Source organism: Alligator mississippiensis, chromosome 10, assembly GCF_030867095.1.
Source record: "Alligator mississippiensis isolate rAllMis1 chromosome 10, rAllMis1, whole genome shotgun sequence".
NCBI classification, from domain to species: Eukaryota; Metazoa; Chordata; order Crocodylia; family Alligatoridae; genus Alligator; species Alligator mississippiensis.
This window is the reverse complement of record NC_081833.1, coordinates 5,491,978-5,505,190: the sequence shown is the minus strand read 5'-3', so window position 1 is coordinate 5,505,190 and position 13,213 is coordinate 5,491,978. Positions and strand designations below refer to the sequence as shown.

At 47.4% G+C, this 13,213-nt stretch overlaps 1 protein-coding gene across 1 annotated transcript in view; it reads left to right on the top strand.

Moving 5' to 3' along the window:
* ABCB9 (ATP binding cassette subfamily B member 9) overlaps positions 1 to 11,375 on the top strand; it is a 29,235-nt gene extending 17,860 nt beyond the window's left edge. The window contains exons 7-12 of the mRNA XM_006264200.4: positions 1,393 to 1,521; positions 3,272 to 3,460; positions 5,243 to 5,416; positions 6,865 to 7,024; positions 7,630 to 7,766; positions 9,648 to 11,375. Of these exons, the coding sequence (XP_006264262.2) occupies positions 1,393 to 1,521; positions 3,272 to 3,460; positions 5,243 to 5,416; positions 6,865 to 7,024; positions 7,630 to 7,766; positions 9,648 to 9,944 (1,086 nt within the window). The 3' untranslated portion in view covers positions 9,945 to 11,375. The remainder of the gene's footprint in view (positions 1 to 1,392; positions 1,522 to 3,271; positions 3,461 to 5,242; positions 5,417 to 6,864; positions 7,025 to 7,629; positions 7,767 to 9,647) is intronic.
* Positions 11,376 to 13,213: the final 1,838 nt, after the last annotated feature.

The following is a 13,213-nucleotide window of genomic DNA, read 5'->3' as shown; positions in this document are numbered from 1 at the left end:
CAGGTTTAGAGTAAAGAGGGCTATTTTAGTGTAAAGAGGGCTATTTTGGTAAAATAGGGGCTTTTACATGGGGGCTTTCATCAGGGAAACGTGTTATAAGGTAAGTCATGGCAAGGGCAATTTTTTTCGGCGTTGGGTGCATAGGAGTCTTCTCTGCTGCTGTTGGAAATTGGAAGAGCTGAGCAGCCACAACTGCCTGGGAGGGCAATGGGAACAGCAAACTGCCGCTTGTTGTGCTTTTCTTTACGGCCCAGAGAAGCCTGGAGGCTGTAGCAGATTACAGGATCAGGCCCTGTTGTGCTGGGCACTGGATGCACACGCAGCGAGCGTTACGTTCTCCACAGACTGGATTGGGAGAGGGAAGACGATGCTTCACAAAACAGTAGGCTGGAAATGGAAACCCAGTTACTCTGTGTCTTCGCTGCCAGCTTCCTTCCCCAGCAAAGCGCCTGGACGAGGATGTGGACATGAACCCAACTCTCCCGGGTCCTGGCTCTGTCACTTAGCTGCAAGATCCCCTTTCCTCCCAGTGCTTTTTGGGATTGGAGACTATTAACTGTGCACGGAAATCTTTCAGTACTTCTGAACACCAAGGAGGCTTGCCTAGGATCCAGGCTGTATGCGCCATGCTCATTGCCGAAGCTCAGGCTGTTTGAGGTTGTTCATCTCATCTGAAATGTCCACGCACCTCCAGCTGTTCTGCAGCTGACTGTGCTTCACGATGGCCGGAGAAGACACCAGCTGACTGCAGCACTTCTTAGCTCCTCATGCTTCCCAGGCCAGAGCAGCAGGGAGAGAGGCCTCCGAATCCCAAACTCCCCATGTTTCAGGGAATGGGCAGGGCATTTACCTTCAAGTCCCCAGACCTGAAATTTCCCCACTGTCTTGGGCCTTGGATCGCACAGAGCTGTTTCCAGTTTCAGAGGCCAACAAACTGTTGTAGGGACATACCGAGAGTTTGGTGCCATCTAATGCAAATGTTGGGACCAGTTTGGCCTCCGTCCTGAAGTTGGGCCTAATCCAGATACATGTGGCTTCCTCAGTCCTGCCTTGAGATCCCTCTTTAAATGTTGATGACCCTGCACTGCTGTGTGCACTGGCTGTCCCTTGTTCATCAGATGCTTTACACTTCATCCTTTCAAAGTAACTGAGGGGATTTAGACACCTTGTCCATCAGTTTGAATGAAAGGTGCACGTCTGCCTGCGTTCAAACTATTTTATCCCTCTACTATCCGTGCTCCTTGTCTTGGACTTGCAATCACTTTGGACAGCCTCGAGGCAGACAGCCCAGGTACCCTGAATGTTTGGGGGTGTGGGTGGCAGAGTTTTGGATCACGGGTGCACCAGAGAAGCAGCTGGTTGATTTTTGTGTGTGTCTGTGCTTGATTGCAGCTGACGCTTCTCGTGGTGCAGGTCAGCATCCTCTACTACGGCGGCCACCTGGTGATCTCTGGGCAAATGACCAGTGGAAACCTGATCTCCTTCATTATTTATGAGTTCGTCCTGGGAGACTGCATGGAGGTGAGTACAGTTTCCCCATGTCCCAGATTCTCTCGTGCCCTGGGGTGGACGGCTGGAGAAGGGAAGAAGAAGGGTAGCTTCTGCTGAGGTCTTAAATGGGGTAGCATTTTACCATTTTCCGAGTATTTAAAAATAGACACAGCACATAGAGAAAGCTGTGTGCTTTCTCTCCATGATACTCTCAACCTATGGGAGGTGTGCGTAGGCTTTGTGGTGAAAATAGGGTTTTACCGGAAAGTTATGTCAAGGGTAATGATATCACCGCACTCCTATCCTGGGGAGGAGGCACCATGAAAAGAGTGACCGTGGGCCCATTTATCCCATTAAAAAGCTGCTTTGGATGTCACGGGATGTGTGTGGATGCTGCTCCTCTGAACAGCGTAAGAGAATCTGGATCTGGAGGGCCCTGGGAGCCAGGTCCTGGGCTGGTGTCAATCTGGCCTAGGGATTTCTATGGAGAGACGCTGTTGTACAACAGCAGAGAGCCTGGCTCTGAGCTTTGTTCCCATTAGCTTTCTAGATCACATTTTTCAGGATCAAAATGACCTTTGCTGCTGTGCTAACTGCTGGCATCTGGGATGTCCTCTGTTAGAACCATGTCTTCACCTCCAGCTTCTCGCCCAGTGCCTCCCATTCCCAAAGATGGGCGGAGGAGACAGCCATGCTCAGCAAATAGCACTGGCCAGGAAGAACCACGTCGTTGAAAGCCGCTCATCTTGCAATGAGACATTGGTGGTCGGAAGTGGAGTGGGGAGCTCCGTAGGCCTGTAGCTTGAAGGGCTGAGTCTTGGATGCCTTGTAGGCCAGTTTTCCTGTATGAAGGATAGAAGGATTTAGAGATTGCCTGTTAAATTTCAGGGTCCATTAAAAACTTAATTGTATTCTTTTTTTTTTTCCTTGGTAATTGGCTTCAAGCTGCTAATTTGGCAGAGAACGAGGGAGACAGGATTCTGAGTGGGGTGGCGTGTGGTTTGCAGGGTCTGCACATGTCGGCCTGTCTCTTGGGATCCTCCAATTTCCGCTAAGCAGGACAGAAATGATCGTGTCCAGGTTTCGCCCCGGCTGAGTGCAATCACCAGGGTGCTCCAGCCGCCCCTGCCTTTGTGCAGAAATCAACCCGAATTAAAACCCACACTTTTGGCACAGGCCATCTGTTCTCGGGGCTGCAGCAGCTCGCGCAGATTCCAAGCTGTTGTTCCTTAGCCAAGCTTTTCCGAGAGCCTTGTCTGAGAGCTTGGGCATGGGGTGGAAGCTGAAAAAAAAGAGTCAAAGAAAATGTTAGGGGGTGTCTTTCTGTCAACTGCCCCTGCATGGTAGTGTTGGGTGGGTGGCTGCGCTCAGCGCTGACAGAACATGTTCGAGTCCTGTAGGCATCGAACCACTGCAGAGTATGGTTGTTATGGGGAGCAGCTTGTCTTTGTCAGAGAGAAGACAGACATGTTTTAATCCATGTGTGGATGTTTTCAGGGAGACCTCTCCCTTATTTTCTGCCCCTGATTTTCACACTCATACACTCACGCTTACCACGGGTCCTTTCATGGCGACACGCTCACATGTGCAGCTAGTGTTAGACTGAGCCCTCAGCCACCGTGGGATCTGGGAAGTTGCTTTCTAGCACTATGTATGCTGGGATCCAAGACAGAGCTCTATTTGAATGATTGTTATTTTTCCCTCTGTATTAATGAATCCTTTCTCTAGGCCCATCCTACAGACAGGTCTAACCTTGGACCTCTTTTGTGTTCCCTTGTAGTCTGTTGGCTCTGTCTACAGTGGACTGATGCAGGGAGTTGGAGCTGCGGAGAAAGTGTTTGAGTTTATCGATCGCAAGCCAATGATGTTGAATGATGGGACATTGGCCCCAGACCACGTGGATGGTAAAGTGGAGTTCAGAAACGTGACTTTTTCCTACCACACCCGCCCTGCAACACAAGTCCTGCAGGTGAGAGTCACGGGATGCCCTGCATTCAGTGCTGTGGCGCTAAAGACATAGCTCTGGAGAGAGCATCCCCTGCTTGACTAGGCCAAGTGCAATGTTATTTCAGCAAGCCAGTTATGGACAGATAGCAAACGGTGGTGTAATCTCCCTAGGGAAGTGCTGAAAGCCCCAGTGTTGAAGTAATTTAAATCTGGGCTTGGCAAAGCCTTGAAAAATAGATTGTGAGGAACAAGCCTACAGGATGGTGCCTGTGTAAATGGGACGTCACGGGACCAATAAGGAAGATGTTAGTCAAACTCTCATTCACTGTTGCAACATGAAACAATAAAGTGTGGCTCAGGGTCTTATGCCAGCCTAATACTGGCTGGCTCCTGTAAAAACCACCACTAGTTTTTCTTTCTTTCTGTTTTTTTTGGAGCCATTTATTAAAGACACCAAAGAAGAGAAGCAGTTAAGATGTTAAGTAAGGGTTGCATTGCAACAATTTCCCTTCTTCCCTTTTCCTTACTTTGGTATTAAGACTTTTTTTTTAATAAGCAAAACTCCAGTCTTTCAGATGGTGTTAAAGATCATACTGACCATCCACTCCGGGAAAGGCTCGATGGGTAGAACAGATGGTGTGGAGCAATTGTAGCTGCTGCTGTCATTGTTTGAGTTTGCTTCTGTTTCCTTAAAGAGAAAATTAGGGAAATGCATGCAAAAGGAGCAGAAGAGAAAGGCAGAAGTAGAAAGCACGGCTTCTCTCTTTGGTGCTTCTAGTGCCTGCAGGCTGGCTGTTGGAGAAATGCAGGTCGGGCCCATGGTCTCCTTGGCCACTCCGCACTGGGGGAGCCTGTATCAGCATCAGGCTGTTTTAAGGCATTGCCTAGAGCTGCCCTCCTTATCTCAAGCTTGCCTTGGGGTTGTAAAAGGTGGAGTTGTCTTTGCCAGCTAAGCCAGGCTCTTATTGGAGTAAGAACAAGGGAGAGAGGTAGGAAAGAGGAAAACTAATGTGGGGAAGGAAGAGGACACACAAGGGAGGAGTAAGAGCAGGAGTCCAAGTCCGACAAGCAAGACTGCAGGGACTCGGGAGTTGTGGGAAGCTGGTAGGAACACCGTTGTTTCTCTCTTGAAGGCCTGGCCTGGTCAAGATGTTTCCCAGCATCAGGACAAGGAAGGTCCAGCAGTGTCCTGGTGGACATAGGAGCAGCCAGGAGGAGGGACTTTCACTCCATTCAGTCCACCCTTCCCCCTGCTGTAAATCATGCCCAGGAAGGGCGGCAGCTGGACCCATGAATATTCACTCAGTGGAAACACAGCTAGGTGATTTCAACTGGGAACATTTCCTCCAACTTCTAGGGTCTGTTAGGTTGTTGTCATGCCAAACTGTAACTCTGCCAAGAGCCACAAAGCCGCTTCCGTCACTTCTTGTAACCTGACCAGCCCAGTTTGTCCCAGACTGTTTGCTTCACCTTTTTCTTGATTTTCATCGAAAGAAATGATGTAGCCGCCTGAGTTGGTCTCTTCTAATCTGGACAATGTAGCGTCGGGTCCTCTGAACAACAGGGATCAGCAGAGGGCTGAGCAGAAGTTTACTCTGGTATCGGTGTCTATAATTTTGCCTCTTTGAAAAAGTCCTGATGTGAGATTAGATGCTAGAATGCCTCTCATTGCTGTTTAATATTGAGACAGAAGTTCACATCTCTTGGATCCCTCAAGGGGCCGGTCAGACCAAGAATCTGCCTCTGATCTCAGATGATCTCTGACAGATTAACGTCTTTGGTATCATTTATCTTTCTGTTACAGAACGTGTCCTTCACCCTCTCTCCTGGCAAGGTGACCGCGTTGGTGGGTCCATCGGGCAGCGGGAAGAGCTCTTGTGTCAACATACTGGAGAATTTCTACCCTCTTCAAGACGGGCAAGTCCTGCTGGACGAGCGGCCTATTAACATGTATGATCACAAGTACCTGCACTCAGTGGTACGAGTTACTAGTGATCAATGTATTACAGCTGTAATCTGCCATGGAGCATAGCACTGTAGACTATTCAGGACACACAGTGTGGACAAATGTGGGCCAAGATTTGGCCTCTTCCAAAATGTGCCCCCAAAGCCTGAAGTTGAATCCCCACTCCTGCACCCCACCCAGAAAGTTTCAAGATTCCCATGGTGGGGAAAACATTCACAAAAATCAACCTTTTTTTTCCCTATTCCTTCTTTGGGGAAACAGGTTCAGAAAGAGCAAGTTACTGGTGTTAGGGGACATCAGAGCCAGCCGTGAAACTAGTTTCTTGCGTGCTAGTCCCTGTGCTTTTCAACACAAGATCATCCTTTTTTCCGACATATAGCCCTTCTCCTGTTGGGTTTATAACTCAGGGTGCACCACAGTGAGCTTGTCTATGAGAACCCAATCTGAGAACTGACTTGAAAGCAAACATAGAAGTGACCAGCCAATATTTGTTGTCTGTGTTGAGATATTTTAAAGGCAAGCCAATCACACGCGTTGCTAAAAGCACGTTAAGGTTTTTTTTTTTTAAATCCTTTCTATTTATGTTACTAACACAAGTAAGGAAGATAATTATTTTTACAGATGAGCTTTAACCCATGCTCTCTATACATATCTATCCGTCTAAGCAATCGCTAGGAAGATTTTCTTTGTTTTTAAATGCAAGGCAGCTTCGAAATGCAGCGCGTCTTCTGCCATTTGAAGCGGGTGCTTTACAGGTGGGAGGCAAAGGCTGTTGCTAAGCAAGTAAGAAATGACAGCAGTCGTGTCCATTGCTTTCCAATTCTGGAATTCAAGTGTGTCTTCGAGAGCTGCAGCGTATGTCTGCAGTGTGGCTGTTTCAGGTCTGATTCTTTGCCACCCCGCTAAGCCATTGTGCTCTGTTGGCATGGAGCACTTAATTCTGACCTCACGCTTTAATTGGTTTTGCATGTCAGCTGATTGTGTGGGTTGCTAGGCCGTTGCCTCAGCCAGTACTTTCCAAAAGTGGAGAGGACCACAAGGCACAGCCAAATGTTCCCAGTCTGAGTTTAGAGGCTGAACAACTCACATGTCCTTTCTCAGTTAGGCTGAGCAGGGTGTGTGACCCCATCCCAGCCAGTCGCAGGTGGCAAAATGTGTTTGCACCACTGTCCTGATACCCAATCGCTAGAGCAAGGACCAGCGGTGAAACAGTTAACGCGGTTCATTTGCAGAGTCCAGCCCTGTTGTTCACTCGGGCAGGCTAAGAAAGTGCAATTAGAGGCCTGGCTGAAAGCCCTGGGTCAGGCACTCTGTGGCTACATTGATGGTGGAACTCAGCCATCTGCACTCGCTAAGCCAACTGGAACAAATGATGATCACCAGAAAGAAGACTGTAATCATTAAACTGTGACTCTTCTCACTTGGTTCTGACTGCCTGATTCTCCCCTTCCTTTCTGCAGATTTCTCTGGTGAGCCAAGAGCCAGTGTTGTTTGCTCGGTCCATCGCTGACAATATTTCATATGGTCTAACTTCGGTCTCTTTCGAGTCGGTGGTTCAATCCGCCCAGAAGGCCAATGCCCATGCGTTTATCTCAGAGTTGCAAGACGGCTATCACACAGGTATAGAAAACTATTTCATTGGCTTTTGTGCAGCAGGAGTCAGGCGCTTTAACTATTTAAAGCATTTCATGCCTGCGGGAGCAGCTTACAATTGGTAATTGTGAATGGAGCCTTTGAGCACAGGTTAATGCACTGATTCTCAACCAGGGTGCTGTGGAACCGGGGTGCTTCCAAGGGTGCCACAGGGTGCCATATGGCACTGTTAGTTGAGAAATATGCTTCACAAGATAAACCCAGGGGCCGGATCCAGATGTGCAGGCTTGTGCAGTTTGTGGCCCTGCCAACCTCCTTGCAGGGTCACAAACTCCATGCCCGGCATGTTAAAATATGCCCCATGCTGCAAATTTGTAGCACAGGGGCAAAATTTGCTACCTGGAAATCCTGGCAGCAAAAAAAATGCCACAGAAAAAAGCAGAGCTAGATAAAACAGAGTGGATTGGACTCAGTGGCCAATATGATACCTAGCTGATCTTTGATCTAAACATGTGTGTCCAGCAATGCAACACTGCTGCATCTTTAATGTGGTCTGAAGTGAAAGGAAGCCAGCCCATCTTCAAGCTGCGTCTTCATCATTCTTCTATCATTTTATCCCATTACTCCAACAGAAGCTGGTGAAAAAGGAACTCAGCTATCTGGTGGCCAGAAGCAGAGAGTGGCAATTGCAAGGGCTTTGATCAGAAACCCCTCGATCCTAATACTGGATGAAGCCACAAGTGCGCTAGATGCAGAGAGTGAACATGCGGTGAGTAGAGCTGAATCAGTTTAATTCAGGCCAAAGAGACTCTACTCCGGGCTTGCTCTACAACTGGACCTGAGTTGTAATTTCTAGATTGTGGACCTGCATAGTCCGGGCATAACATGTAGCCTCTGTAACAGCTGGCAACTGAGATAAAAACAAGTTTGAACCAGAGACTGGTTGGCAAGGAGGAATCAAGCGAAGTTGTAACTAAGCATCCTCCAAGTCAGCATCCAGATGTTACTAATTCAGGGTACAGTCATGTCTCTGTCTATTAGCAAGGTGTTAAAGGAGTTAATCTTTGCGTAGCCTTGCTGCGCATTGTTTTGGACAGGAAATGAAGAATGTTGTGTCCAGTTGAAATTGCACAAAGGCAGATGATAATTACCAGGGCTGGAAAGTAGCCAGGACATCAGGCTGTGCAGGTCTGCCCTTGCAGAGAGAGAGCAAGGAGGGTTTCTCAGTGTCCAAGAGCAGCGAGAGCCTGTCTTATGTCTGGCTGAGGTGTGACACCTCTATACCCCAGTGCCCAATTAGACTGCACAAGGATACTGGTTTGGTAAGAGCAAAGAGGGTGAATCCCCCAGCGCTACTTCCAGCTTGGCATACAAGGGCCTGATGAAGTCGCAGCCTGAAGAAGCAACCTGACCTCAGATCCAATAACTGAATCAGCCTCAGAGGGAGAGACCTGAAGCCCACAATATAATGCAGCTGGAATAATTCCTTGCCTGGCTGACTCATTAGTTCTCATGAGTCAGACGGTGAGTCAGGAGTCCCACACTCCAGCATGAGGGCAGAGCATGTGTTGATGATACAGTGCAGTGCTATGGGGCTGGGATGCTGGAACCAGTGTTTAGGCTTATTATGTAGCACTGCCCCTGTTTACGAGGCACCATGATGAGATGCATGGACTGCACTGCATCTTCCAAAACAGGATGCCTCTGCAATTTAGAGATGCTGGTTCTTGAACATTGATGTTGGCAGTGGTAGCAGAAGGGTGTTTAATACAACATACTCTATGCTTACCCTAAAGCAATGTAATTAATACTATCTATAATAACCCCACTGACATGCAGCCATCTCTAGGATCAGCTGTCACCCATCACACCAGGGCGATGGGAAGATTTTGATGAGGAGAAAGCTAATTATTAATGTATGTGTATATAAGGTATCTTTGTAGTCCACACTAGAGCAGCTGGAATCTGGAAGTCCTTAAGAGCCTAACAGCACGAAGGGTTGAAACTGTCTCTGTAGACTTCAAGCACAGTGCCTAAGGCACTCAAACTAAAGGTCTGGGTGTACCAGGAATGTATTTGGGGCTTTATGCCAATGAAATCAGCTGCTTTATTTATGATGACAACTGGGAGATGCTTTCTGAACAGAGAGGTGTGTATACTGGAAACCATACCTGCTGGCCAGCTGGCTCCCTTAATGCAGACATCAGTCTATTGTGATGGTGCTTTCACATATTGTGCTGCCTCTGTCTGCCCTCAGCCAGCTGCTAGCTTTGCCTTGCCAAACCCTGTATTTGTTGGTGCAAGGCAATGCTGAGTCACTTTCCAAATCAGGGCCCAGCCCTAAGGAACATTCAGCGTGCGGGATCGGGTCCATACGCTCAACACCACCAACCTTTACACCTATGGTAGTGGCCGTGGCATTCTGCATGGAGGATGTGTGAGCTGAAGTTTGCATAGCTTGTGACAATAACGTCCATAGCCCTTTATCTTCTGTTAGCTTTAAGGGGGTGTCCTGTTTGTAGGTCCTCTGTGCATCTAGAGAGGAAAGCCGCAGATACAGATGTCTTAGTAAGGAGCCACAAAGCCCCTGTGTTTCCTCCCAGACCAATGACAGTGCCTTTTGTGTGTTCCCTTCTTTTCCTTCCAACAGATTCAGCAAGCAATATACGGTGATCTGCAGAGCCACACTGTGCTTGTCATAGCCCACAGGCTGAGCACTGTCGAGAAAGCACACAACATCATTGTTCTAGACAAGGGCCGGGTGGTGCAGCAGGGGACACACAAAGCACTCATGGATGAAGGCGGCCTTTATTCCAAGCTGGTGCAGAGACAGATCCTGGGGCTTGAAACTGGCACGGGGGACAGTTGTCAGCTGGTGACCAGCCTGGATGCTGTGAGGACCGAGTCAGCGAAGACATCAGAAAACTTGGAGGAATTTAGGATATAGCTGCCTTTCTCTGCCTCGGGGCAGGGTAGTTGCAATACTTTTGCTCGCAAGCAAGAGCACCAAGGAGTCCATTGGAGACACTTGCTGGAACGCCGACCTAGGAGTCCGTGCCGTAGAACGAGGCCTGTTTACTAATCACGCACATACGCACACACGCACACTAAAGCTTCCTGCGTACACACTGGTAGGCAGACCCTTGCTGGCAAAATAGGGAAACAGTAGGCCAGATTCACTCTGAGAAGCTGGGTCTGGAGCAAATCCCCATGTTTCTACCAAGTTTCTTTTCTTACAGTTGACATTTCCTCTTGACTGGGATGTGTCTCCCATTGATATGCACCTGGAATTGCTGTTGTTGCAATGGATGTTATATGCCTGTGTGGATGGGTCAAACTGGACCCCCTAAAGCATGTCAGGAGGCAGTTTCCTGACTCCATAGCCAGGTGGTGGGTAGCACAGAAGGTCCTGACCTTGCAGACACTCTAGGGCCAATTCAGCACGCACCAAAGTCAATACAAAGACTCTCCTTGGCCTCCATGGGTAACCAGCTCAGTCCACAGGCCCATAATATCCACTGGAATCAAGGAGATCAGTGAGGAGCCCTGCAGGGTCAAGCTCTCATACATGACTTTGTCGAGCTTTTATCATTTATTGGCTGCCTTCCATGTCAAGAGCCAGGGGTCTGTGAGTGGGTTCTGCTTTCAGATTCATTGCTGCTGTTCTGTGAGCTTTTTATTTTTAAAGGATGAGAAGTTTGATCTTAACTCAGTCGATTTTTTGAAGCGCTGTGTCTCTATGGGCAGCGGCATGATGGCTGTCTAGCTTCCATGTCTGTTGGGTGCTAGTCAGTCCTATTTCAATGTTTGTCTGTTGACTCTTTCTTTTTAACTCAGTCCTAGCACTTGATTTCTTAATCACCATTTCTTAAAAAGGGAACATCAAATCTGAATGATGGCACTTTATAGATCCTGCCAAAGCCTTGGTTTGGGGATACTGTATCAGTTTCACTGCATGGGAAGTTGTTTCTTTGATTTTTGGTGTGTTTTTTTTAAGGAGAGGAGGGGGAGAAAAAGGGAGACACATATCCTTATTCCATACATCACTGATGAATCTGCCTTAATGTCTTTACCGTACCGTAAAGATTGGTAAGAGCGTGTGTGCAGCCAGCAAGGTGTGGTTTGAGAAATAGCATTGTGTTTCGCAAAGGGAAGGGTGAGTCAGGTCACACACGGGGAAGAAATGACCTCAAGCACTTTAGATCTCCTAGTGATTACGTTCCAGGTTTTGAATGCTGCTCTATAACATTTGATCGGGTTTTTTTGCCGTGTTCTGGGTTTTCTGTTTGTTTGGTTTTTTTGGTTTGGCAATGTTTTACAAACGGTTAGTGTCCTCCAGGGGGATACCTTACAAATAAAACACTACCTCTGCTGCTCAGCTTCCGAGCCAAAGTCTCAAGGGTCCTTTCGCCTCCAAATAAAATAAGCCAGGGGAGTTTCCAGGTGATGTCTTGAAGCAACATGCAAATACATGATGCACAATCTCCTTCTGGCTCAGTCGCTGGAAAGGATGAGACACAGTGTCTATGAGGATCATGTGTGTTGAAATCGTCAGCATCTGATAGTTGCCTCGGAGGTTGGGAGTAGGTGATAAGCCAGCTAATAGCTGGTTTTTATTCTGCATCTTACCTTGTTATTCTGCCTTTCCTTTGCAGGATGCTATCTCCAGGTCAGAAAGCAGGGTGTCCCATACTGGCTCTGTCTTAAGCATGATATTTTTTAAAGTGGTAAAACAACTGCACCTCTGGATAGAAGACCTTTTTTATTTTATGTGCCTGCTTTGCTTGACAGTGCCTCCTCCCTTTAAAGAGTCGGCCATATCATTCTGGAGATAGTTCCGCACTTCAAGGTGGATAGGTGGTCAAGGTCTGCTTGGGGCGAAAAATGATGCTGTAGGTGTGCTAAGTGGATGAACTGGTCCAGTAGCTGGAATGGGGAAGAGTAACTCTGGCTTTCTGTTGGTATAATTAAGAGCGGGTATTTGCCAGTAGTCTATAAGAATGGAAGTATTCTCTCCTTGATTTTAAAGTGTGCAGAGCCTAGGCTATGAACCTAGCAAACACTGTCTGGGGCTACAGAGTGCTAGCTTATCTTGACTCAAGGAAGTAAAAGGGAAGAGCACATCACATGGCATTTTTTTCTATCTCTGCCATTGCTGCAGTGAGGGTTAAAATGTGTGTGTCCTTCTAAACCCCTCTTTTCAGACAGTCATAATAACTAATTCCTTTTTTATTGACGGAAAGCTTGAAGAAGCTGAAGGAAATATATACACCCCAAAATACTCAAGGAAATGTGATGGGAGTGGGTTGGCTCTGTCCCATGGTCTGTGGTCTCTAGCCTTCACTGGCCTTTGAGCAAAAGTACTTGGCTTATAGTGAGCTACAGAGAATGTCCTGCTTTGCTTCTCCCCTCAACCTGGACCACAGTGACAAAGGCCTTGGTTTTCACTTCCTAAGTACCTGTGGCCACAATGTGTGAGAGCATCACAGACTGTTGTTGCCTGCGAGTCACCGTGTTAGAGGCTGCTGCTTTGGGTCTTATTTGTATGGGGAAACTCTTGGCAAACAAGGTAGGGCTCGGACCCAAAACACAAGAGCTATTCTGACGTGCTCCTCCCTGTGCGGTGGATACTTTTATTCCATACTAAGAGAACATTTATACTGCAAACATGAAAACTAGACTCTCCTACTGCTTAAAAACTGCGCTCTTGCCTTAGATTGTCCTGTTGCTACTTTACCTTGCTTAGGGAAAGGAACTTGGGTTTGGTTAGCAGCACAAATTCTACCCAAAGCTCTTTGAACACGGTTGGTTAGCACCACATCATCTTGGTTTCACAATTACTTTCAACTCCAGTTAGTCAGCTCAGGTTGGCCAATGTAAAGTAAGAATGCATACTCTTTGACAGCGTACCTGCAAAAGGTACTTTTTGGACCTTTTACAGTCCAGAAAGATGCTAAAGTCAAGCATAAAAAGGCACCCTCGGAATAGGAGCTACCATACAAGGAGATAGTAGTTATTCTGCCGTGGCATTCTAGGTTGCTTTTCTTTGGAAACGAGACATATGGACTCCTCTGCAAATCCTAGATGTAACCTTTCTGGGGTGTCTGCCAAGAAATGCAATAAAGCAACTAATTTAGTATTGGCCTAGTTTTTCACATTATGTGTTTAGAGGCTTTTGACTTATGCAAACCTGGAGAGAAAAGTTTTCCTCTGCTT